The sequence below is a fragment of the Gavialis gangeticus genome, unplaced genomic scaffold (genome assembly GCF_001723915.1).
Source record: "Gavialis gangeticus isolate Ggan-Ray unplaced genomic scaffold, GavGan_comp1, whole genome shotgun sequence".
NCBI classification, from domain to species: Eukaryota; Metazoa; Chordata; order Crocodylia; family Gavialidae; genus Gavialis; species Gavialis gangeticus.
In genome coordinates, this window is record NW_017729031.1 from 85,564,972 (window position 1) to 85,586,712 (window position 21,741).

The window sequence follows — 21,741 nt, forward strand, 5'->3', positions numbered from 1 at the left end:
GGCGGGACCGCGCTCGTCACGCAGCCCGTGGCTGCTTGCCTGTGTCTCGTCCTTCCTGCAGCCGCTTACAAGGTGTCAAAGGCGAAGAGGGTGATTATTACCTGCTGGGCGAGGCACGTGTTCTTCTGAAAACATACGAAATCCTTTCTGATTTCACGTGGGGTAAATAGCTGTGACACCGCCCTTGGAAAAGGGTCAGTGTGCAGTACCGTACTGCACCGCCTTATGACAGGGAGCTTGACTGATGGAGAGTTGAACCGACAAGACCGATCTCCGCAAGTCGTTTCCTGGCTGCTCGGCCTTGTCACCCTCGGTTTCAGTTGGATCTGGGGGGCATTCAGCACTTCTTGAAAGAAGATTCAACATGAATCTAGTAATTCAGTGCCCACCTTTGGAAAACTTCCCTTTTGCTTAGGAAGGTCTGCGATAGGGCCACGAATAGAGCTAAGGTCTTACTAAATCCAGTCAAATGACATATGGGAAAAGCAGTCTTGTAGTTATGATGCATGAAGAAGCATTACTAAAGGGATCTCATCATACAGAGTGCTATTCCTACTGTATCAAAATTCACAAGACAATTACAGGGCTGAGCTAGTCACTCACCCCGTCACTGCCGGCTGTGTGGGCTGGGTTGGGGTGAACCTGCCTCAGGCAGGGCTTGGACACGACTCTGGAGGTCCCTCCTAGCCCTGCTTCTCTGCGACTCCCTCCCTCCAGGCTGGCACCATTCACCTGCCCTGATGCCAACCCTGAGATATCACCTCTACAACAAGTCCTGAACCCTGAGATGGGGCACATTGGCAGCAACAGGAGGGAGGGCAAAAGCAGCAGGCAGGGAAAGCGGCAGAGCAACAGGTGCGTGGGGGCACTGGCATTTTCTACAGAACTCTGTCATCATGATGATGGGCTTGGCCTTCAAGACACCATAGTGGTGGGAAGAGGCACCAGAGCCATCTTCACATCCTTGAAAGGCTACTGTAAGGAGAGAAAGCACCTTTTCTGGCTTGCTGCAGAGGAGGTGGCCCAATGGCTTGCAGTTGCAGCCAAGCTGGTCTAGGTTGCATATCTATCTGGGAAAATGTCTTCACCGTTAGAATGGCGAGGCAGTGGAATAGCCTGTCTAGGGGAGCTGGGGACTCTTCATCACTGGAGGTGTTCAAGGTTGGACAGCCACTGGTGGGGGATGATGTAGGCATAGTTATGCTTATGTTCTTCTATGGGTATACAGGCAGGGACTGAGTCTGTCCATCTGCCACTGCCTGGGCCCAATCCCCTCTTCCCTCCTGCCACTTGGGATCCAGGCCCGCTCCCCCCTGCCCTGCTGTGGCAGCAGAGAGTGGAGGAGTAGGCCTGGGCCCAATGCAGAGGGTGTGGGGGGGGGGCGGACAGGGCCCGAGGGTGCGGAGACGGCAGGGGCAAAGCAGTCATGTGCAGGATTAAAGCTGGGCAGCAGGGCACCCCCTGGAGGCAGCTGGCTCCATGCATGTAGAAGGGACCCCAAGCATTGATCCTGCAGTTGCTTATATACAGGCAGACTACAAGATCTATAAATGCTCTTTAGGGCAGAGACCATGCTATTTATCCTGTGTCTATACAGCACCCACCTATGAGAAGCCAAATCTTAAATGAGTATTTTGAGTACTTACTTTTAATACTATTGTTTATGTTAAAGTAATTTTAGTTTCTGGAAAACAGAGGATATGCTTCTAAAGGCAGCAGCTTTGTGTATTTTCATTTTCTTTTAGAAGTATACATGCTTTGAAAGCTACTTAACATTTGGTATGTGCAAATAAATCATCTTGCCCAGGTATAATTTTGCAAGCCTAAGCCAGTAGACAAGATCTTACCAGAGTAAAAATGTAAAAAAAAAAGAGTGGATATAAAGTACCTCCATGACAACTGTAGTCACATTGAATAGTGCATTACTTCCAAAATAGTCCTAGTAAAGTCAGTAGGAGTAGTTATAAAATGCACCTACTGCCCTTCTTTGTTCTGGGTAAAATAATTATAAGAATTCAGCCTTAAATGAGTTAAATTTAAAGGTAAAAAAAGAATCACTCTTGATGTGGAGCTCTACAGTGATTTGAGCATAAAATTATTAATCAATTAATTAAATGGAAGTTACTTTTGTAAGACTGCAGTGCTGTTTATTTAGTCAGAAAGTCAAAAGGCTCAGTGAATAGCTTAGACTTTTTTAGATACTGTCTAAGTATTGACTTTATACATAAAGTTTATTTAGTTGGTGTTGGAACCCTGTGATTGTCTTTTCTACCTTCTTTTCCTGGCATAGGTAGAATTAGGATAGTAGTTCAATAGTTTACAACAATTTGTGTGTCCAGTAAATAGCATACATATTTTTCTTGGAAATTATTGGCAACAAGTTACAAAACAGAACTGTGATCTATAAGAAATTAGGTGTTTGACTGAATTTTACAATAAACTTTGTGGCATTTGGTGAAATGCCTAACATTTCTGTGGACACTTTGTGGAATTGATATAAATTAATAAGAATTATATTTTTGTTACATAAGTCACAATGCCAGTATAGTGCTCACTTAACCATGTAATAAGAACAAAGCTTTTCAGTAGAATGAGGATTCATTTTTTTTTTGCTTTCTAAATATTTCTTCAGGGATGGAAACTCATTGGCTTTAGACACGATTAGAAGAGGTTTTTGGTCAGAGGCTGGAGATTTGTGCCGGTGATTCTATTTAGTTCCTCAAGAATTTGTTTTTCCTTTTGATACATCTACATGGAGGAGGAAAGACAAAAAACAAAACATCAGGAGAATGTTTACATTTTTCTTTAATGAATGTACTTTTATAACTTTATATTTGGGTGCAAGTACCTGAAAGATGGGCAGGTGCTATTCTGTACTAAAAAGTGAAGCACGTAAAAAGAGCACCTTGTTATCATGTAATGACCGCCCCTTGAAATGTAATCAATATGATAGCTGTTAAATTATACAGAAAATAAACACAGCTAACAGATAAGATTGAAAAATAATTGGAGAGAATATCCAAATGACAAGAGGCGAGCTAATACTGGTGTTCAGAACCCAACTGGAATCAGTGTTAACATTTAGAAACCACAATTTTGCATGAGAGCCGATTACTTTTGACACAGAATCAGCAAGCTGATAAACCTACAACCTGGAAATTCTCTTAATGCCATACTAAGAGTTATTCTTCTGATCAGAAGTGCACTTGAAAGGGAAGAATCCTGCCTTATTCTTGCCAACGTCTGCTTATTTGAGTAATTTTACCATCTTGAGGAGACTGATCATGTGAACAGAGGTATTCACATGACTTGCATGCAAGTATTTACATTACTTCCCTTATTATAGATGGAACCTCTCATCCATGGATTAAGGCACTTTTCCCCTCTGGCCTTAGAGATGCAGATTACTTTTGTAAGGAGTCAAGTGCCCTCAGCTCCCACTGACTTTGATCACAGTAGCTACAGTTTACTAAATAAACTAGAACTATGAGTTCAGGAATGCAATTTTTTGCCTATATTCTTGTCAAGTGCTATGACCTAAACCTGGGCTTCATCAGTAACTGGATGGGAAGCCAAAGGAAATAATGTATTTCTCTCTGAATCAGCACTAAATTAATTCCCCAGCATGAGAGTTGGGGCAGTGAGCTGTAAGAGGTTCCACTGCAAGAACCAGTTTGAGAGTAGATGTGTCACAAAACATCAACAGGCTTCTTCACTGAACGCAGCATTTATCCTGATGTTCTGCCAATACTGGTAATTATACATATCCCAATGTTTGGAACAAAGATTAGATGACAGAATACCTGGATTCTGTTCCACACTTCAAGTCAATGAGTGTGTGACATGCAAATAGTTAAATCTGTCTCAGTTTCCACAACTGTCAAATGCAAATAACCTATCTGTAAAATGCTGGCAACCTCTGATTACAGAACTATATATAATTGCACAATGTTAAAACCTAAAATTATACCTACAGTTCAAATGTTGTATTGTAGTATTATGATACACAACTTCTGCACTGATTCTTACATGATGACAGCAAAATTACACCTCCATAGTTAAGGGTGGAAATACCTACATTAAGCCCTTTTTGTTTGTTTGTTTTTAACTCCCACCCCAAAGTTTTAGATGCGATTACATAAGATTTGAGGATTCCTTCAGATGAAAAGCACATTATAATATTGCACTATCTTCACATTCTGAATGTCTGTACAGCCCCACAGACTATCAGGATATGAAGGTTACATTACAAGAGATACCAGTAGTAAGGGAAATGCCTCTAAATTTACAAAGATTTGATTTGCTACAACACCCTCCACACCCCCTTACAGATATGTTTGTACCTGTTGCCACTCTGCTTCTGTGCTGTGTTTGTAGCCAAGCAAATGGCACAACCCATGAGCCAGCGTCACCTGTTCAAGAACAAAAATGGCTTTAGTATTTTGTAAATATTTATTTGTGTGTGTACATCATTGTAGTATGTACCAGCTGACTTGCAACCAGAGCTCAGCTGTTCACAAGCAAATATGATAGCAATAATCATTAAAACAGTATAAAAATCAATGGTTCAATACATGATAATTGAATGTCAACATTTGTAATGACACGGGAAAATAGACTGAACTGCAAAAAACACAAAAAATAATGCTATATAGCCTAACCACAATTATGCTACTGTTTCACAAAAATAATTTACTAGTTTAAGTTAAAAAATATAAAAATATAAAGAACAGATTATATATAAACCCAACAGAAACACAGAAATTCTAGCAGATTGTGTATATAACAAGAGCCACCTCTGAAAGGTCAGCATAGATTTATCATCAAGTTCTTTACCTCAAGATGGACATTTTCAAATGTGAAGCTAGTTTACCTGCAGTGAAGTCCAAGTTAGGTTGCTGGATTCACAAACTTTTTTGCTCTAATCCTCAAGGTTTTGTCTGTATTTATTGCTTATACATGCTGAAATAGTAACTCCACTCATCTGAAAGGGGACTGTTCCACTTACAGCAAGGGTATAAAACTAATCCAGCCTCACACACAGATTGGCCCTATGCATCACAGCCAGCATGCACCCTGAACTGGCCCCACGTGCTGCATGCAGTGGGCATGCCAGCTCCAACCCCATGCACCGCATGCAGCATGCCCTGGCCCTGCAAGCTGTGCGCAGCACACAGGATTAGTCTGGGGCATATGCTGTGTGCGGCACCAAACCAAACCAACTATATACTGTATACAGCACACAGGGTCAGGCCAACACATACTGCATATGGGGTTGGCTCGAGACTCCCAGGCAGTACCACAGGTTGAATGACAGGGCTCCATAGACTGGATTCAGCCTGCAGACCCCATCTTTAATACCCATTATTTACAGCAACAGTGAATTTAAAGCTATTTTAAGAACTACTAAACCATGTAGTTCCTGCTCTCCAGATGAAGTGGTGGGCATATAAAGCCTTTTAAAGGAAAAAAAACAACAAATCAGGCATTCTTGCTTTCACCATTCTTTTCCCTTTCCATATTTTTTCTCTTGTACACAAAAATAAAAAAGAGTGTTAAATACAATTTTAATAAGATGTTAAAGAAAGTTTTACCTTCCAAAAATACCACATGTATTTGCAACAGGGAATGGGAAATATAACATTCCTTCTACACACAGAAGATTGCCTTAAAATGAGTTGATCTAGCTCCTTAAAATCTGAATAAAGGATCATTATGATCAACTAGTCTGACTCAAAAAGGCCATAGGATTTTACCAAATAATTTATAAAATCAGCCAATACCTTTTTGGTTGAGTAAGAGCACATCTTATATAAATACATCTAGATCTTGATTTTGACTTCAGACAATAGGATGTGATGGAATCTCCTTCTTAGGATGCACCATTTAAAAATTATACAAATATGCACTTTTCCCCAGTACACATTTTCTAGTTTTAGACTCCAGCCATTGGATATTGTTTTACATCTTTCTACTGGATACCAGATCCCACTACTGACACATTTTCTGTCTGTGGACAGTAAACCACAATCAAGCCATATCTTGACTCTGGAAGGAGTGACTGCAGCAGTAACAGCCTTCCTTATTTGGATGCTACTGTAACTGAACTAAGAGAAGGCAGCTGCTTTGAGGCTATGTGGAAAAGCAGCTTCTGCTGTTAAGATAGCTGACAAGTGACAAGACCTGTTTGCTGCTCAGTCTTTGTACTAATTCTAAGGGAAACAGCTTCTTGACTTGATTTTAATTACCCACAGCTTATCTCTGCAGGCTATTTCTCCACCCTCAGTAGAAGGGGTGAGGTTCTCCTGATTTAATTCACACTTGGAAGTTTTCTTGACTGAGTTCAGTTGGCTCCTGGTGATTTGCAAAAGTATCTATTTTATTCTTCATCCTTTCTTTTAAAATTGTGATTGCACTGAACTCAGTTAATAGAAAGATCTTATCCACACCTGTCTCTAAAGTGGACTGTCCTGAAGACTTCTCTCTTTATGTTGGGGATTTAAGCAGCAAATAAAGTTCATCTGTGTATATATTTAGGACATGCAAGCATTGAAGATAAAGTAACTGCAAGGACCAAGTTTCTTTTCTTAATTATATTACAAAGAGGGGGGAAAAAAATTGATACAATTTAGTGGGAAAGATCTTCCATTTTTGAAATAGAGTCTGCCACCTCTGCAGTGAGACCAGTTTAACAGCAGGCACCAACGAAAGAACAAAGGTGATTTGACATAAGGTGTTTTTAAGTTCTTGCCTCTTTTCTTTTAAAGCTGATGTGCTCTCAATTTTTTGTTTCTTTACAAGAATTTAGAATGAGTCTTCCCCTGGAAGTATGGTTCAAGGCTATTACTTACTTATAAGCCTGAAATATACTTATGTACCCTAACAGTACTGGTTCAGATGAACGATATATATTTGGAATTAAAAAACATGTTTTTCTGTAGATGACCCTTTGTGATATCTATAAAACAACAAAAGAAAATTCACTTCAAACTATTCAATGACTGGCAGCAAAAACAGCAATGTTACAAACTAAGTCTAGTATGGGATGAGACATATCTACATTAGTAAGCACATACCTACCGTAAGAATGCTGTAGTAATCCTCTTTATTTTCCTGGCATTGCTGATATATATACTCCACTCCAAGGAAAATGTCCCCCAAGTCGTATTCATCTCGAAAACAAGGCTGTGGAAGCTCTCCTGCTTTCACATTCTGTAAATGGATAATCAAAGCCCATCCAGAAATTAACATGAGAGAGAACTTGGTTATGCAGAGTATCTTTCCATCTTAACAGAGCAATAAGCTAAGCACTAGTACACCAATGAGTATTCATTTAAATAGTGCAGTCTCCTTATGCTGAAGAATACAGAACCTTAGACATTACAGATTTAACTGAGGGCAGTAACACCTAACTCCCACCAAGATCACAAGAAACAAGTTGAAAGGGTCTTTTGGCCCTCTGAACCCAAGAATGCATCACTTGCTGTGAAATACCACGTGCAGCATTCAGCAATGTGAGTATTTCACCTACATCTGACTTTCTTAGAAGGTAGAGTTCTACTAGGTAAACCATACCAATACTTTAAGTTGCACCAAAGTACAGACACTACAAAATAGATCTGAATGTGACAAAAAAGAGAAATACTTTAACTAATTATTGTTTACATTAGAAAACCCTGACTTTCATTTCTGTGCACCAGAGTGTACATTTTTGCTGTTCTCGTCAGCAGAAATGAACTGGGATACAGAAGTATCTCAACGTAAGAGGCATGATGGCAAAGCTACAGCTCCATGTCATCCCTTTCATATCTAGGTTCCTGACAATCTCAGTTATCTGAGCCTGTACTTATCTTCTGCAACAAAAAGCCCTGTCCTCTTTAAAACAGAGCCAAAAAGTGATTTTAATGATCTCAGACATAAATTAGTCTTGGTGTAAATACTTTAAGCTCTCTGATGGTTACCTTGAGGATTTAAACATTGAAAATGTGACAAAAACAGGAATGATACTGACTGTTGCCAGCTACCTCCTGGAAGCAGAGATTCCAACAGACCAAGGAATGGGTTGTGGTAAGTTTGACTCATATTATGGCTCCTTTTACATGCAAGGAAGGTTGTCTAGCATGGAATTCAAGAAGATGCTCTCCAAAACCCTCTCCCCATAATCATAGAAAATTAGGGTCGGAAGGGACCTCAGGAGGTCATCTAGTCCAACTCCCTGCTTTATTACCATCCCCAACTATATAATTCCAGCCAGGGCTTTGTTGAACTGGCCTTAAAAACCTCAAAGGATGGAGATTCCACTACCTCTCTAGGTAACCTATTCCAGTGCTTCACCACCCTCCTAGTGAGGTAGTTTTTCCTAATATACAACCTAAACCTTCCTTGCTGCTCCTTGTTCTGTCATCTGACACCATAACATATCTGGTGTCACTGTTAAGTCTCATGATATGTCTATGATCCCCCAAAACATCTTACTTGTATCATTGGAGAGAACTGATACAACAAAACATGGCAGAAATGTTACTTTAGCATTTACAGGACAATACATCATTTTTACACAGCACTTTTCATGAATACATCTCAGAGCACTTTACGGAGGAAGTCAATCCTCAGTCATTATCCCCATGCTGATAAGGCTGCTTTCTCTATTGGCATGCAAAATAGTCAGCTGTCTTAAGCAGACCAAGACAGTCTGTGGAAAGGAGGGGAAGAAAACAAACGAAAAACCTCAACTTTACCTCATGAAAGGGAAAGGACAGCACATCAGTGGGGACATGTATTTTCCTGTAGGTGCTATTGAGATGCTGAATGGTTCTGTTATTAACACAGATGACACCCAAGTCAAACTGCCGAACGCCCAAAATCTTCTGAAGAATCTCGATTTTCTTGCGAAGTGGGACTCTCCTGATGGGAATGACTTTCTGCAGATTTTGAATGACTAAACTCATCTCATGATCTCATCAGATACTGACACCAGGATGTTCTGTAAATTAATTAACTAACAACAATAACATTAGACATTAGCAACAGTTAATAATTCATCTACGCTGAACAGGCCCCGAAGCAACTGCACTCACTATCAGGTAACGTTAGTAGCTGGACACTGGAACGCGGAGAACCTGGTCTTTACAACCGATCGCCAGCCCTCTCCGCCGCCAAATCCTCTCGCCCCAGTGGGGAGCTACGACCAGTTAATGCCAGCAGCTCCCCCGGAGCCTGTGACGCTTGTTGCACCGCACGAACAGTCTCAGTGCATCCAGCAACATTTGTGAGAGATGATCTCACTCCGGCGGTAGCTCCCGCAGGCCAGGCCGGGACGAGCGCACAGCCCGACAGCCTGCGATACCCCCGAACCCCGCCCACCCGCTGCGCGCGCACCAGCAAGACACGCCGGAAGTGGCGGGTGCGCATGCCCCAAGCGCGCATTCGGTTTCCCGGTGCGGCGATGGCGGCGGTGACGCGCTGGGTGAGATGCGGGCGGCCCGGGGTGGGGCGGTTCTCAGTGCGGCCCCGGGCCTGGCCTGGCCTGGCTTGAGGCGCCGCTGTGGAGGCCAGCGGGCCGCGGTAGCGGGAGTGACTGACCCTGTCGGGCGCGTGCGGGGCGAGGCGAGGCGGGGCGGAGGCAGCTGACCCTCGGGGGAGCCGGGCCGGGCCTCGCCTCTCCGCCTGCGCCACTGAGCAGGGTGCCCCCCCCGGCGGCGGTGCTGAGGAGGCGGAGGGGTGCGAGCTGCGGAGCCCGCGCACCCAATTTTCTTGGCTGCATCAGACCGATGCATCGGTGAACCTCTATTTATTTTCAGCGAGAGTACATGGGGCGACTTGTGATTAGTGGTTCTCCACCTTTCAAGACTTCAGCCCCTCCGCCCCCTTTGGCCTTGTTAGGCTTGGAAAATGTGAGCTCTTAGCTTTTGTTTTTTGACTACAAAAAAAATAAGCAATTTTTCTGTTGCAAAGAAGTTGGGAAAATCACAGCGTGTTTAATGCTGTGGATTCCAATTTGAAACCCCTGGGTTATCTTGTGAATCATGTGTAGGTATTTGCATATCAACCACTGCTAAAATGCGTGGTGCCCTTAAAAGGAACTTGCAAAGATATGATAAATACTTAGTAAAGAAATTAATAATTTGCTTGGCTGAGATTTCCTATTATAAATCAAAATGTGCTGGAGAATATAATGTTGTTTGTGCTTTTGTATTTCGGCTTACCAGAAAGACTGGCTGGACACTGAATGTTAATGAATAGCTGAGCCACTGCTTGGCTCATTAACCCCTCCTTTTGAAGATGAATCCCAACAACCCTTTTCGTGGACAGCAATCTGGGATTTTCCAGTCGCCTTCTAGTAGTTCTGCAGGAACGTTTCAGGCTCAACCATCATTTCGATTTGGTCAGTCCTCAATGTTTGGACGTAGCAGTGCAGGAACCGTACAGAATCCAGGATTTGTGCCACCTGGCTTTCCTCAGCCTTCAGGGTTAGCCCATGCCTCTCCAAGGCAAACTTTGGGGTTTGGGCCACCCTCTGGGTTTATACCATCTTACGGGCTTGGACAAGCTGCACATTTTGTGCCTGCTTCTGCACCAACTAGCTCTTCCATCGCTATTAACCAGGGATTCAGTTTTAAACCACCAACTAATCTTGGGACTTTTCAGAGTCCTCCTAACTTTGGGGTTGTAACTGGAGAAGCTTCAAGTAGTGGCTCTGTGGGATCCGAGTTCAGCTTTAAAACACCAGAAAATGCAATGTTTAAACCAATCCTTGGTGCTGTTTCTGAACCAGAGAAAGCAAAAAACCAAATCATCACAACACCTTTCACATTTTCCCATCCAGGGAGTAGTGGACATGGAGGATTGGCTCCTTTTGGCCTTTCTCAGGAGACCAGTAGCTCAGGTAACAGTACAAATTTCAGTTTTTCAAAACCAGTTACCAGCACTAATTTGCCATCTTCCTTTGCCTCCGTCTTACCAAGCAAAACAATAGAGGATGAAAAAAGGGGGCCAAAGCCACTTTTTGGAAGCCCTAGTAGCAGTTTCACTACTTTTTCTAGCTCATCTGCTGGGTCATTGGCTTTGGGAGAAAACTTCCAAGTCAGTAAAGCAACTAAATTAGAACATGAAGATGCTCAGCCAGAGCCACTTCCCAGTCTTGTAAAGGGAATGAAAAGAAAAGAGGAACAAGATCATTCTCCAAGGAGACAAGATTATGATTGTGGAGAGGAGTCAGAGCTTGCATCTAAGAGTGACCGTCCTCCAGACAAGCGACCTGTTAGATTAAACCGGCCTCGTGGTGGTGGCTTGTTTGGCCGAACGTTACAAGATGTGTTGAAAAGCAATAAAGATAGTGGACGTATTAAGAAAGAGACAAAAAAGGAAAGGGTCTCTTTGGAATCTGGAGAAATCGAACAGATTGCTTCGTCGGACTCAGGTCAACCTGTGTTTGCAACATCACAGTCCTCAACCCCATTAAAAGAGGAAGACTTTAAAGAGAAAACAAAGGAAGGTAAGTACAAGGAATCACAACTAATCAAATTGGGCAATGGAAATGAATGCTACTGAAAATAGGCAAATGATCCCATTAATGTCTTTATTCTAATTTGCCATTTAATCTTCAGCTCTGGGCAGGGATGGAAGTAGACTTTACAAATAATATACTTCTGCATCATAGCAAATCTGTTATGAAGTGACACAAAAGTAAATAGGTTCTCTTGTGTAGAATTCAAGTTGTAAAAGTTTACAACAAAATGAAATCTGTTGTTTATGCAAAAAGTTGGTTAATCAGGCTTATGGGACCAGTGCTATTAATCAAAAGTTAATTACTTTTTCCAGAGATTGAAACTGATGAATAAATAGAATTTTTTGAGCTAGAGTAAGGGAAGTGCTGGGTATAGTTAAAAGGAATAAAGTAAAAAATATGTATAACGCAGGAGACATATTTTTTCCCATAACTTTTATAGTTGCTCCTGTAATTAAGATAGTTGAGGAGTGTATCTTTCTCTGTTTCACTTCTTTTAGCTGATGCCCAGCTGAGCTACTCTGTAGCAGAAATACCTTATTAATATCTTTGGTGTTTGATTTTTGTTTTACAAGGTGGATATTTTCCAGTGTTACTTGTGTTCCTCTACTTTGTTTCCTGTCTTCCTTTGTGTGCTGCTTGTTTCACATTTCCTTCATTCATCTTATCTCCCTCCTCTTCTCAATCTCAGCCCTTGCTTTCTCCTCAAATATGTTTTGTGTTTCATCCATTTTATCTGCTTTGGTTTGTATCTTTCTTCCTTTACCTGCTCCATAATTACCTCAACTGTCCCCTCTGCCCTACTCATACCCTAGTACTTCTTAATATACTGCTCCTTCATTTTGAGGTTGAAGAGGATTAACCTCTGAAAGGCCCACTGCTATCCACTTATTTCACTTTACAATAGTTACTGGATACTATGATGATAGATGCATTATAAATAAGGTGACTAGTAATTTGAGGGAAATCCAGAACATGGTAAGGAAATTTGGGATGGGGGGGTGGCACCGTGTACACACCCACACCCCCTATTCTGTTGCACAAGCGAGTCTGCTTCCAGCCCAGCAGGGTCCAGAGCAGGAAGTAGCCCATTGGCTGGACTCCTAGAGAAAATTGAAGCAAAAGTCCTGGATTGGTGCAAAAACACCCACACGTGCCTGGCTCCTGACTACATGCAGGTGTGTTCACACCAGTCTGGGACTTCTGATTCAATTTTCTCCAACAACCAGGGTGCCTCCAAAATCCAGGACTCTCCTGAACAATTTGGGATGACTAATTATGAATGCATGTACAGTAATTCAGTCTTCCTGTCCCCTCCTGCCTCATAGTTTCATATGTTTGTGTCACTTCATAGCAGATTTGTTGTGATGCTGAAGTGTATTATAATAGTCCACTTCCACTGTTCCCCAGAGCTGAAAAATATTTGTAAAATAAATAATTAGATTAGTGTGCAACTTTGCCCTTTGTAATATTAAAGGGGTTTTAAAATTGCCACAGGAACTTCAACTTTGAATTTCCTTTGTCCATTTAAATTCTCATACTTAATATTGCACTGTTGCAGCTTTTTCATTATTTGATCAAAAAGGAGCATTTGTTGCATGTGTCAGGACCATTTTTGCTGTGAACTTTTAACTTGTCATCTGAGTTGTGCTTTTGTCTACTCATTTGGGATCTGATTTGGAGTCTAATTTCAAATATCTTTCAATATTTTATCTTAGATTCTGCTGTTGGAACTCCTGCCCGTCGAAATCGAAGTAGTGATAGTGTAGACAGTCTCGGAGGTTTATCACCAAACGAACTCACATCAATCCAGCTGAAAAATGTCCCTGAGTTCCTTAATGACAGAAATGTTCTTGAGAAATATTTTGGTCATATTGCAAAAGTCCGGCGGATATTCACCAGGCGCAACAAAAAACTAGCTATTATTCATTTTTTCGATCATGTGAGTAATATATTTAAGGCTAGGTTTCTCTGTGTATCTAAATATTTGTGTTTAAGATATTTACAAGCATTCTCTGTCTTAGAGTTTGTTAGAATTATTAGCATCTGTTCTACCCAACCAACCAACACCTGGAAACATGAAAAGTGAGATTACAACAGAAACGTAAACAAATTTAATAATGTACTCAAGCTCTTTCTGTTACAGCAACTTCAACAGTTGGCTATATGACATTGAAAACTATATAGTTGCTTCATCTAACTGCAAAGTAAGGGGTTGGGAATGCTCAAGCTCCTTGTAGTCACTTAGACATTATAGAGAATTTGCTTGCTTGAGAAGCCCAATATGTGGTAGTATTGGCAGATTTTGTTATAAGAGCCCCAAAACAGAAAAAGAAGCTGTTACAGGTTGAACTGAGGAACACTGAGAGAAGCACAGTTGCTTGGTTTTTATCTACCCCTGCTTTGTTTTGCTTTGCTCTGCTCTAGCCAATGTTTTAGCATCCTACTTAAGTACGAAATAGTTTATGCATTCATATTACCAAATTGGCAAAATATTTAACATAAAGTGTGCTTGCAGAAGTAAAAAACCAAAACCCCCATGCATTGCAGGTTTCCCTTGCTTTATGTGGTAGATGTGTTCCTGAAAAACTGCACATAACTTCAGTTTGCATAAAAGGAACCCACTTTACAAGGTAACAAATAGGGATATGTTCCAAGATTCACCCCCCACCCCGAACCTCCCTCCCAGCGCCACTGCCATCTACCCTGAGTGCAGAGCGGCCCAACCCCCCTACTAGGAAGAGCCTGATCCTACGGGTTGGGTTGAGAGGCCTTGATCTGTCCCCCTGCCAGTGGTGAGGGAGGGAGTGGGGCTGGGGCAGGTCGCGGGACAGGGGCACATCTCCTGCTGCTATGGGCTGCTGCTCTGGGCAGGAGATTGGTCCACACTGCATTTGGAGTGAGCAGTGGTGGCCCCGGGGGGGGGAGGAGCAGCGCTATGGTGAATTTTGGGGTGGCTGCAGCCCCCCCCCCCCCCCCCAAGTGCCACTGCCACTTGTCTTGCACACAGCCTGGCCCAGCCCCCACTGGGAAGAGCCTGGTGCAGGCCCCAGCCCATAGTAGCAGGAGCTGTACCCCCCACCCTGCATCCTGCCCTGGCTGTGCAGTACCTGCTGCAGCCCCACTCCCTCATTCACCATCAGCAGTGGGCCAGATCAAGGCCTCACTCACCCCAATCTCTGCTCTTGTCTGTACCCTGCTCCCTCCCTCACTGCTGGGGCCTTGATCTGTCCCCCCACCACTCTGGCCCTTTCTCCTCCCCCCACAGGCTTACCTGCTGCTGGTCATAAAAGAGTGTATTTACCTCGCATATAATGAATTTTGAGTATAAAAAGGGTCATTGCATAAAAGTGAATTCGCATATACAGAACCTGCATAAAGTGAGGGAAACTTGTATTTTAACTTGGCATGTTCCTGTGCTGGGTTGAAGTAATGTGCTTCTGCTTCCAGTAAAGCACAGTTTTTGTTTTAATGTCTGCAAGCAGCATTCATGGCACCTTAGATGACATACCAAAGACTGAGTCTTCCAGGGTGGACTATCTACTAATCATTAGCGGTGCTTCCAGTAGGTCAGGATTGAGGTATATTAATAAGTTAGTGTAGAGAATCCCGTGCTGACAACACACAATAGTGTATCTGCTCTATGGTTAATATGAGGCTTTTAATCTCAAGTGCTCTCACTAAGGTATGGCACTGAACAAGGCAGAACTGATTTCAGCCATATGTAGCCTCCCCCCCACAAGGCAATCCTTGATAAAGGGAGTCTGTGATTACACCCTCCTGCTTGTCATATCCTGCATTTTGGTATGAAATGGTGACTAGGAAGGCAAGAACTGAACCCTCACTGAAATAAGCAAACATATATCTTTATGCAAGCTGTATAGTTTTCTCTGTATATTTTTCTGATGCAAATTGACTCTGGTATTGCCTGCTATTTTTCAGGCATCTGCTGTTATGGCTAGGAAGAAGGCAAAAGGATTTAATAAAGATATAGTAACATTTTGGCATAAGAAGAAAACAGGTAAGTCTCTTTCCTGTGTTTCCCTGTATAAAGGTTGTACATAGTTATCTGTTCATTTCAGTGGAATGGCATGCAGGGGATGTGATGCAGCTCCATGAACTGTGGCTCCATCCCATGACCTGCCCTGGCCCCAGAGCCCCATTTAATGCAAGGTCTTAGTTTGGTCTTAGAATTCATCATGCACTGTGGTTCTGTTTCTTTCTCTCGTGCCTTATATCACATAGGTCATTGCTATGTTATGTGTATGATCTGTGCAGTTTGTAAGACAATAGGAGAAGATGAACATGCTGTTGGAATAAAGATTCTGAAATATTTCAGTTGTGTTTGTCTTGTACTATTCCAGTCAGTGGGTGCGTCTACATGTTCATTAATGCACCGTAATTACAGTGCATTAAGTTTAGTACCTGTACTAACTTAATCTGGTGTAATTGGTGCTACTGTGCATTAGTGCAGATGAACTTTCTGTGATGCTGCTGTGCATTAGACTACATTTACTGCACATTGTTAGCGCATTGGCATGACCTTGCCTACCTTGCTAATGCACAGTAGAATTAGTTTTCTGTGCATTAAGTGTCCTGCGTAGATGTGCCCAGTGAGTGGTAAACCTTAGCTTTTTTAAGGCCATCATATGTTGTTTATCAGGAAAAGGAGATGTGAAAACGCTCTTTGTTTTCTTCCAGCCAGCCTTTGGAAGAAGATGCTTGATGTCTTTGGGGTGTTCTGGGTCTCTCCTCTATGGCCTTAAGAATTAAAGTAGAATCTTGAATTTGGTTTTACCAGCTGTAAAGTGTTAAGCTTTTTTCAAGTTAAATGGTAGGGGGGAACCTTGTCTTGGATTCATGTTACATATGGTAGTAGTTAGGTCTTTTAGGCATGACTTGTAAAAGACTACTCCTTAGACAGTGGTCTGGCTTGAAAATATACTTTCCATATTCACTTTTCCTTTGGAACTGCACTTTCAAGTTGATATTAAAGTATGCAGAAACAGATTATCACTTGGATATATGGTGCAAATGAACATGTATACCAGAGCAGTAGAGGACAACCTTTTTGGAAGGCATGCCATGCCATAAATTACCATGGAACTCTCCCCAAGCGGCTGTCTGATATCTCTTCCCCTGCCCTGTCTGCCATGTGCCACACAAAGGCTGCCTGTGCCACTTGCGACGTACATATCCCTTGTATTAGAGTGTGCAAATAATTTATTTTAGATTTGTTGGTCAGATTGAAACAGGTCAATTCAGAATGAAAATGTTACAGATTTTTTGGCAAATCAAAACATTTCATTGAAGTTGAATGAAATATTTCCTTTGACCTGAAATAAAACATTTTCATTCTAAACATTTATACTGCTTCCAAATAAAATCTTAGGATTTTAGAAATGAAGGGCTAGATTTATTCGGGACCTACCCACCATTCAAAAAACACAGGAAGAAAAAGAGTGTAATTGGTGGTTCACCATTTCTGCCTGGTGGTCCAATGATTGGAAGACTTTCATGTGACAGCGGGAGGCTTAGGTTCAAATCCTGTCTGTGCCTGATTTAGCTTGGAGACTTGAACTAGATCTCCCACTACTCAGAAGAGTGTCTGTGGCACTGGCCTATCAGGTATCTATTGAGAGTCTTAATCTACCCTGTTGAAGCTGTTTGACTTTATATAAATCATTCCATATATAATAATAATAATATTAAACTCAATTATCCAAATGCCTTAGAGACGCCCAGAAAAATATTGAGTTCCAGATAAATGGAATGTCCTCATATTTTTTATGAATATCCTCATATTTATGAAATCCAACATTCAGAGAATCTAATCAAGCTGTATGCTTCCTCACAATCGCTAAATAAATACAAGTGTTGCTAAATAAATATTTTTTTCATTCCACGTTTAATTACATAATAGTGTGGAATATAGTGTTTAATCTGAAACAGAACAGTCAGCTTGATAGCTTTATACTATGGAATTGGACTGCTGCATGATATAGCTTCTAATGCAAAATAGTTTGTAAGCACTGAACAGATGCAAGCAGTCAGGGAAGAAAATTAAAAGAAGTTAGAACACATTCTTTGTCCAGAAGTAAAGCTTTTAAAATGTTGATTGTAAAATTTGACACAGATCTGACCTCACTTGGCATGTCATTTAGGGCCTGCTAAGAGAGAATTTTCACCCAAGGAAAAAGCAGATGAAGGTGAAGGAAGACAAAGCAATGAAGAACAGAGCTATCAACATTCCCCTCTTCGCAAATCTTTAATAAGATCTTCTGCCAGTAGTAGCCTGCCAAGTAAAAGGTATGTTCATTTGACTAGGATTCTGGTCAATACTTGTTCTGGGAAGAATGCCTATTATCATCATGCATATGAAGTAGCCATAATAATTTTGTATCTAGTAGTCAGAAAAATGTTGTTATTGTTTGTGCGCTCTTTTGTTCATCTTAGCTGGAATTTTTCTCTCTCAGGAATCTCCTAGCCTTGTTAAAATTTGAAGTTTATGACTGGTTGGAAAGATAATTTCCTGCACAGCTGTGGAAAGAAATCTTACTTATTGCATGACTTAGTAAGGACTTTTGTGGGTGATAACTTTTACCGAATCAACTGCATAGCTGAGAGGGATATAGGCAAGCTTTCAGGTATGAAGTACCCTTCCTCAGGTTTCTGAGAAGAAAGCAGACATAGCATGCGCTGTGTGGCAGCTAGAACACAGACCTGTGTAAAACTCCAGTGTAAATGACAACAGGATATAAGAGACATTATTAGGTAGCTAACAGACAGGAGAAATGCACTAGAGAGGATAACCCAAAAAGTGAAAGAGCAAGACCATTAAGAGGATCCTTATCGCCTGTGGAGTACAGAGAGATTATTGGGAGATCGCATAGATTATAATAAATCATTAAATCAATGTCTTTTAAGTCCTTGGTTCTTAGTATCTAGTAAACTAATGATTTTTTTCCCCTAAGCCCTTCTCTTGTGTGTGTTCTATAAATTTCCCTTAAGCACCAGGTCTAAAAAGGAGTGTGTTTTCTAGATAGTAAGCTAATTTATTTAGGTTCATCAACACATGAATAATTTTATTCCATATTAAGAAACATCTAGTGGTTTAGCCTGCTCCATTTTAGAAGTTGATGGATTAAGCTAAATTGCAAAAAAAGGGAGATTCTTACCATAGACTAGAAATGTCCTTTTAAGAAGCTGTTGCAGATGAGCAATTTCACTTACTTTCCTACTTCACTTGCAAGTGTCAAAATAAAGTTCTTTGTGTATACAAGTCCTTATTCTTAATATGACTGTTAAATTGTATACTAGGTCTTTTACAGTGGTACCTGTTGTTTGGCTATGAGGCTGCAGAGGCAGTGCTCTTCCTTTTTTCCCCCTTTTAATGGACTCAGTTGTTCCCATTAGATTTCAAATAATTATAATCTTTGTTCTTGGTTTTCTGAAATGATCAGATTTTGAACTGAAATTTGCTATGCTTATTGTCTTTGCAGAGGCGAATCTGGTTTGCTCTTTGAGCAAAATCCTTTTAGCTGCTCTTGTTGTGTGGCTAATTATTGTGATGGTTCATTTTGCTTCAGATATATTGTAACCAGCCACGTTTTAAAACTTGAAGCTTGCCCTGCAAATGCATAGTACATACTATCATAAACTTCTATAAAAGTCGCTTGTCAGGTAGTCATTTTTTATAAAGTATTTTATGTAATGAGTCTTTTATATTCTTTTAAATTGTTTTATTGGTTTGGATGGTAGTGCACACAAGTAAATTGGACTAAATTGCATTTCTAAGTAGTATTCCATTTGTGAAGAATCCTCTACCCTAGGTTGAATAGGCGTCGAATGATGCAATGAGCCGAGTAGTCTAGTACTTCAGTATTACTTCCAAAAATGTTGGCCATGATGAGAATAAGGCACAAACCCCTGTACTGTGCATAATAAAGAGAAAAATATATTCAGTGGAAGTACAAATTACAGTAAGTTGAAGATGTGAAATAGATTTAGTAGTAATGCAAGTTGACATATCAACACAATCTAGGGGATTCAGGCATGTAGCTTTCATTAAAAGCAATTAACTTAGTGTTAATAGGAGTTGTATTTAATTAAATCCTCAAGATTGCTCTGAAAATGTCAACTGCAATGTGCAATTGTAGTACCACTTTTGTTGACAGCATGACATATCAAATTATACTTTTAAACAATAGAAACTGAGATGTACCACAGAACAGAAAGGCAGGCAAATTAGTATCTTTTTTGTCTTTTACTCTGTAATACATGTACAATAGTATGTCATTCATAAAATAATTTCTTTCTAGTTCTCCAGCGAAGAAACCTACTTTTATAAAGTCACTGCAATTTGAAGCAGACCCATTTGATTCTGGGTCTGAAGGACAGAGCTCTGAGAGTTTGGGAGCATCAGCATCTTCTCTCAGTAACTTAATAGGATCAGTAGCAGAGACTTCTGAAGAAAAATATCGCCTTCTGGACCAACGGGATAAAATCATGCGGCAAGGTAACACTTCTAATTATACATGCCTAGATGAGGGTGATCAACTCTAATTTCAGTTACTTCAGATTAGGAAGGATACTTCTGCATAAGGGAAGAGAATATTTTGGTCCTGAGAGGTATGAACAACTGCCAGTCAACTCTATATGATGTCAGTTCTGAAGCATGAGGATGACTGTTTGTTCCACAGCCCATCATTGTATCAAATATCCAACTGCTCCAGGATTTTAGATAGTGTGCCTCAACCCACTTCTCCACCTATCTGACCTCACCTCTTTTAGGTTAAGAAACTTACATTTTTATTATAGGTTGTAGAGCTGTCAACTAATCCCGGTTAATGCATGCGATTAACGTGTTAATCATTGTTTACATTAATTTATTTAATGTGTTAATCATGCACATGGTTTTGGAGCTTGCTCCTGGGCTCTGATTCACTGCTGTCACTGCTGCCTCCAGGCCACCCTGCGGGGCAGTGTTGGCAGCGCAGAGGACTACAGGGCAACCCAGGCACAGGCTCTGGGTGGCTGCAGTAGGTGTGGGAGGGGCACACACAGACACATAGCTGTAGCCTCTCGGCAGCCTGAACACAGCTTGGCGGCATGTGGAGCAGCACCCAGCAGGCAAGTCTGAGAAGGGGAAGAGTCATGGTGGGGGGCAGGTTGAGACCCCCACATTGAAGGGAGGGAGTAGGGCTTGAATGGGGCTCTGGGGCCAAGGCAGGTCATGGGACGGAGCCACACGTCAAGGGGCTGTGCCACATCCCATGCACACCTAGCAGTGGGAGGCACAGCATGGCATTGCATGGTTCCCAGGGCAACAGCAGCAGACTGCAAAGCCCCAGCCCACAGCAGCAGTTCACCTCTGCCCCATGCACAAATCTGGGGAGCATGTGCCTGGGTGTGCACACAATGGTGGGAGTGCCTTGCACCCGTGAATGAGCTGTCCACAGCTCCATCCCATGACCTGCCCCAGCCTCGGCCCCATTCACCCCTGCTCCTGCCTCTGCCCCTGTTCCTCCCTCACTGTGGGGGCCTCTATGCCCCTCCCCCACCCCTTCCTTTCCCACATCCCTTCCCCAACCTACACACTTACCTGCTGTGCGGTCTCTGTCTGCCCCTCATTCCCAAGCCACAGCCCCCCCAGCCTTGCTGCTGCCGCTCACTCCTGACCCACAGTACCCCACATCCTGCCAGGGTGTGTGGGAACCCCTCTCACTGGGCTCCAGACCCCACACACCCCCCCCCACAACTCCCAACACTTACACAAATTGCCCCCCGCATCCACCCCCCAACCATGCAATAGTACCTGCATAATTTTGCATAACTTCCAGTTTTTCTATGCATAATTTTGAGTTTTTAGCTGTGTTATTAAAATTGTGATTAATTGCAACTAATTTTCTTAATTGTGCAACTAATTGCGATCAAATTTTTTAATTGTTCGACAGCCCTAGTAGGTAGCCATGTGTGTGCACTGCCTTACCAGGCTATGTACATTTCTAGATACAGTATTGTTGAAGCTGAGAAATTCACATTCAGGCAAAAAACATTGGGGCTCCAGCGTTACCTTTGTAGACTGTAAGTTTCTCAGGAGAATGATTGCATTGTATATGAATAATAACATGTGGGGGTGTTGGTTTGCACCAAAAAACATGGCATACCTGAAGGTACACTGTAATTTGATTAGATTTATGTGATTTATTGTTTTTCTTAAGTCATGTACAGTA

The 21,741-nt window shown here is 41.7% G+C and overlaps 2 protein-coding genes across 3 annotated transcripts in view; one reads left to right on the plus strand and one right to left on the minus strand.

Moving 5' to 3' along the window:
• Positions 1-2,334: 2,334 nt before the first annotated feature.
• YBEY (ybeY metallopeptidase (putative)) lies at positions 2,335-9,316 on the minus strand. Of its 2 annotated transcripts, none has more exons than XM_019523313.1 (5): positions 9,078-9,316; positions 8,739-8,983; positions 7,081-7,212; positions 4,344-4,412; positions 2,335-2,748 (listed from the first exon to the last, which is right to left on the minus strand). In XM_019523313.1, exons 2-5 carry the CDS (start codon positions 8,946-8,948, stop codon positions 2,662-2,664), a joined length of 498 nt encoding a protein of 165 aa, XP_019378858.1. In that variant the 5' UTR covers positions 8,949-8,983; positions 9,078-9,316; the 3' UTR covers positions 2,335-2,661. The 2 variants fall into 2 exon arrangements, with proteins under 2 accessions (XP_019378858.1, XP_019378856.1); XM_019523311.1 differs by having other exon boundaries at positions 9,069-9,316.
• An 879-nt stretch (positions 9,317-10,195) lies between these two features.
• MCM3AP (minichromosome maintenance complex component 3 associated protein) overlaps positions 10,196-21,741 on the plus strand; it is a 57,304-nt gene continuing 45,758 nt past the window's right edge. The window contains exons 1-5 of the mRNA XM_019523314.1: positions 10,196-11,494; positions 13,225-13,448; positions 15,449-15,527; positions 17,671-17,815; positions 19,828-20,024. Of these exons, the coding sequence (XP_019378859.1) occupies positions 10,282-11,494; positions 13,225-13,448; positions 15,449-15,527; positions 17,671-17,815; positions 19,828-20,024 (1,858 nt within the window). The 5' untranslated portion in view covers positions 10,196-10,281. The remainder of the gene's footprint in view (positions 11,495-13,224; positions 13,449-15,448; positions 15,528-17,670; positions 17,816-19,827; positions 20,025-21,741) is intronic.